This window comes from Gastrolobium bilobum, unplaced genomic scaffold, assembly GCF_033153095.1.
Source record: "Gastrolobium bilobum isolate Gb01-03AN ecotype WA unplaced genomic scaffold, APGP_CSIRO_Gbil_v1 utg2833, whole genome shotgun sequence".
Taxonomy (NCBI): domain Eukaryota; kingdom Viridiplantae; phylum Streptophyta; class Magnoliopsida; order Fabales; family Fabaceae; genus Gastrolobium; species Gastrolobium bilobum.
Genome location: NW_026899149.1, coordinates 726,184 through 730,727, shown reverse-complemented (window position 1 = coordinate 730,727; position 4,544 = coordinate 726,184). Strand labels below are relative to the sequence as shown.

Sequence of the window (4,544 nt, the reverse complement as noted above, 5' to 3'; positions counted from 1 at the left end):
TCGGTACGTTTTAAAATGAAAAATTTATCCGGATTTTAATTGAACACATGTGATTGTAACTGCGCTTAATATCATAATGCGATGTTAACAAACCGGTTCTAGAACGGGGTGTTACATGTGTAGTGTAGGGTGTTATATTCAATTCTTTGTAATCTCCAAAAAAAAAAAAAAACTCGACCTATTAAATATATCAGGTTTAAATTTCAAGAACTCAAATTTGATTCAACAAGTTTTGGGTCAAAATAAATTGTCAAGTTGAGTATTGATTATTCGATTTTAACCAATATATCCCTTGTTTCCAGTAAGTGATTTTTTATACATACAAAAATTCCACGTGTAAAATCTATCTCTACGTAAAAGAATAATATATATATATATATATATATATATATATATATATATATATATATATATATATATATATATATGAAATAGGAACCTTTGACACCATTGTCAAATTTCATCTGAGAACCATTAGATCAAAAAAGATCAACGACTCTGATTTCTAAGCATGTGACTCCATTGATCTTTTTTGATCTAATGGCTCTCAGATGATGTGTCAAATTTCAAATTTGACACTGATGTCAAAGGATCCTACATATCTCTCTCTATATGTGTGTGTGTGTGTGTGTGTGTGTGTGTGTGTTATTGAAGACAGTGGGTGATATTACATCACTAAGAGAGGTTTGAACCCAAGTATAGAACATAAGAGATAATGATCAGAAATATCATACACAGTGCAATTATGAAAAATTAGAACAGACTTACTTGGTGTCAGTTTAATGGAACAGACAGATGAATGTATGTAGTATGAGGAATTAAATCTGAGCCCACAGAACGTGTCTCCTTAAAACAATTTGTCCCCACACTGATGCCAAAGGGTTGATGGACAAGAGTCTCCCAAGATAGAACAGATTTCGTCTGAGGAGTGGTGGCACTACCAGTCAACAGCCCAAACGAATACAACAATTGCCAGAGGAAAGTACACCGAAGAAAACTGAAAGGAGGGTGCAAATCGGAAGAAGGAAAAATTTCGGCAGAGTAATAGTGCATAAAAGCCGGATTATTTTTATGGGGGGTCAGGGTCTATTTATAGATATTGACCGGTCACGATGAACTGTTGCCGGCGGCGAACCGCCGTGACTGAAGATCGCGAACGGTGACCGGTTTGGTGAACAGGTACAACCGGTGACCGATTAGCGAAAGGTAAGAACCGGTTCGGTTAAAAAATCTGAACTGAATTCTTTCTGGTTAAGGAATCTCTTTCTAGTTGCTCTGGAACAATTAGGAGATTCTCTAGAAGAAATACGGAGTTCGGATTATTTAAAAGATAAGACATGTATTTAGATATTTGCCTTCAACTTAAGAAAATTAGATTATTTGTATTTGGTTTTACATACACAAATAGTTTAAGGGAATTCTCCGAAGAAAAAATGGATTATAAGGAATAAATCGCTTGACTTGTATGACTTAGATGTCTCGTATTTCTCGAAAAAACGATTTGATTAATGGGATTTGGTATAATACTTATGAGATCGACGAGATTTGGGTTTGGAAAAAAGTGGAGGGAAGCAACAGGTAGTCACGAGGGTATTTTGGACAAAAAATTAAATTATTATTTAATAAAAAAATATTTTTATTTATTTTTTGATAACATAAGGGGAAAAGCCCCAGAGAACACAAAGAAAACTAAAAAAACAAGAACAGAAGAAAAAACAACAAACAGAAAACAAAACCCTGCACAGCACAGGGGAACTGAAGACAACGCCTTCAGAAAATAGCAGATGCCTCCTAGCCTGGATCCAGCAAGTCAGCAACAAGCATGTTGATGAGCTCACTATGAGGTGAGGAGATTATAGTGAGACCAGGGGGTCTTCCAATGCCTTTTTTGCAATCCAATTAGCACAATTGTTGCAATTCCTCGGAATATGCTACAACAAAACAGTCAAATCCTTATTAAGAAAGACTTGAATCTTAGCTACCAAAGGAATCTTTCGAGTATCATTACCAACATTGGTAAAAAGACTGATAGCTTGTAATGAATCTGATTCCAACATAATGTTCTTCCAACCATTGTTCGAGGCAAAGATTAATCCTTTGAGAATCGCCCAGAGTTCTGCTTGCAAAGGGGAGCAGAAACCTACGAAAGCAGAAAAACCACTAATCCAAGAACCCTTACAATCTCTCAAGAGACCACCACAAGCAGCTCTACTGTCAAGAGAAGCACCATCCACATTTAGCTTTAGAAAACCTTGAGCAGGAGCCTTTCAAGCAGAGTGGAGAAGAGTGGGGGGCATACCAGAGCAAATATGAGTTCTATTTGAGATACAGTACCTACTTTCCTCTATGAGATCAGCAAGGATAGGAGAAGGGTTATCCGGTCTCTTGTAGTTCTCTTCATGAAGCTCCTTATTTCTCCATATCCAACAAGGAATAGCAGGTAGTAAAAAAATAATCCCTCCAGTCCCTCCTTTTTCTGTTACTAAGGTTCAAGTTAAGAGTCTTCCACTCCTTAAAAGAGCAAGAGCTAAAAAGTCAGGAGGAAGAGGTTGGAATATAGGAGGAAGCCAAACCTTAACTGCTTTTTGGCAGTCTCTGAAAACGTGAAGACAGGTCTCCACCTTATCTGGGCACGAAGGACAGCTATTCAAAGAATCACTCCACTTGGCTATGTTCTCCTTAGTTGGCATTCTTTCATGAAACAATTTCCACATGAGGAACTTCACCCTTTCTTTCACTTTCCAGCTCCAGATACGGTCCCTACAGCTACTGGGAGCTGTTGAATTAGCAATCAGCCAATTACTGTACGCAACTTTGACTACTGATTAGCCTAGTTTCCAGTTATTCCACATCAGATAATCCTCTCCTTCTACATCTTCAGGATGAGGTACTGCCATAATTCTATTCACCACACTAAGGTTGAAATGATGCTCTATATACTGAACATTCCAGCCCTCCTCAGAAACAAAACTACTATGATTGATTTTCAGATCTGTTTCTTCAGCTGATGGGGGAGCTATTGAAAGAGTTATAAGATTGGAACTGAGTCCAGTCCAATTATCCTTCCAGAAGGCTATTTTACTCCTATTTCCAATCTGCCAATTGAGATTACTTAACATGGTAGCCTCCTTTTAAAATTATTTGTTCCTACCAAACTTAGAAATCATAACCTTTGCCCAGAGCTGAGATGGAGACTGAATGATTGACTATGCACACTTCTGGAGAAAAGCTTCATTTTATTTTCTGAGATTGATTATTCCCAAAACACCCTGGTTCTTTGGAAGCTTGAGCTGCTCCAAGTTAACAGTATGGATTCTTTTTTGAGTTTCTGAGTCTCCCCAAATAAAGCTCCTTTGAAGTTTTTCAATGTCATCACAAATGCCTTTAGGAAGAAGGTTATTCTGCATATGAAACATGGGCATGGCTGATAAGACAGACTTCGCCAGAGTAACTCTCCCAGCCATTGATAAACACTGCTTCTTCAAACCTTGAAGTCTATTATTGACCCTGTCCAAAATATCTCCATAGTGTAGCTTGCTAATTCTGCCATGCTTCATCCTATAACCCAGGTATCTGCCAATATTTTTTGTATGGGCAAAACCACTAATCTCCATAATAGAGTTAGCAACCTCAATAGGAACATTCTTAGAGAAGAACATATTGGATTTGGAGTAACTAACCTTTTGACCAGACATGTTACCAAAAGTATCAAGACAGCTCAAAATAATCATTATCTGCTCCATACTAGCTTCCCCAAACAGCAACAAATCATCTGCAAAAAGTAGATGAGATATTTTGAGTCCACCTTTACCAGATGTCATTGGCTTCTAATCATTCATGTCTATAGAGTCAGCTATGATATGAGAGAGCTTCTCCATACAAAGGACAAATATATAGGGAGAAATGGGGTCCCTTTGTCTCAGGCCTCTGCTAGGATTGACTTTACCAGCCTTAGTGCCATTCTAGAGAATCTCTAGCTCTGTTGAGGAGATACACTGCATAATTAAGTTGACCAGCGACTCGGGGAGATTGATCTCAAAAAGAATTTTTTGAATAAAACTCCAAGACATTCTATCATAGGCTTTTTCGAGATCTATCTTAATAGTGAAAAAACCCCTCTTTCCTTTTATCCTATTCATGGAATGAACCATCTCCTGAGCAATGACAATGTTGTCCTAGATTTGTCTGTTAGGGACAAAACTGACTTGTTGAGAGGAGATGAGCTTATTCAGGATGGGTTTGAGATTTCTCACAATGATCTTGCTAATACCTTTATAAAGCACAGAGTACAAGGCAATGGGCCGGAACTGAGTAATCTTGTCAGACTTAGCCAGCTTTGGAATTAAAACTAGGAAGGTTTTGTTTAATTCCCTCACAGCAGCAGGATTGCACCAAATCTGTCTTACACAGTCAATCACTTGAATCTGCAATAATTCCCAATTTTTTTGGAAAAAGATAGGTGGGAATCCGTCTGGACCAGGAGCCTTGAGACCATTCATAGAGAAATAAGCCTCATTTATCCTAATATCCGAGATGGGTTCAAG

At 37.8% G+C, this 4,544-nt stretch overlaps 1 protein-coding gene across 1 annotated transcript; it reads right to left on the bottom strand.

Moving 5' to 3' along the window:
- Positions 1-1,931: 1,931 nt before the first annotated feature.
- LOC133287715 (uncharacterized) lies at positions 1,932-3,119 on the bottom strand. Its single transcript, XM_061485376.1, has 3 exons — positions 2,831-3,119; positions 2,574-2,776; positions 1,932-2,264 (listed from the first exon to the last, which is right to left on the bottom strand). The coding sequence occupies exons 1-3, from the start codon at positions 3,117-3,119 to the stop codon at positions 1,932-1,934; spliced, it is 825 nt and encodes a 274-aa protein (XP_061341360.1).
- Positions 3,120-4,544: the final 1,425 nt, after the last annotated feature.

Coding starts and splice junctions, on each gene's coding strand:
- LOC133287715 (XM_061485376.1), bottom strand. CDS start 3,119: ATGTTAAGTAATCTCAATTGGCAGATTGGAAATAGGAGTAAAATAGCC. Junction 2,777..2,830: donor GTGGAATAACTGGAAACTAG/GCTAATCAGTAG, acceptor CTAATTCAACAG/CTCCCAGTAGCTGTAGGGAC. Junction 2,265..2,573: donor ACTGCCAAAAAGCAGTTAAG/GTTTGGCTTCCT, acceptor TCTGCTTGAAAG/GCTCCTGCTCAAGGTTTTCT.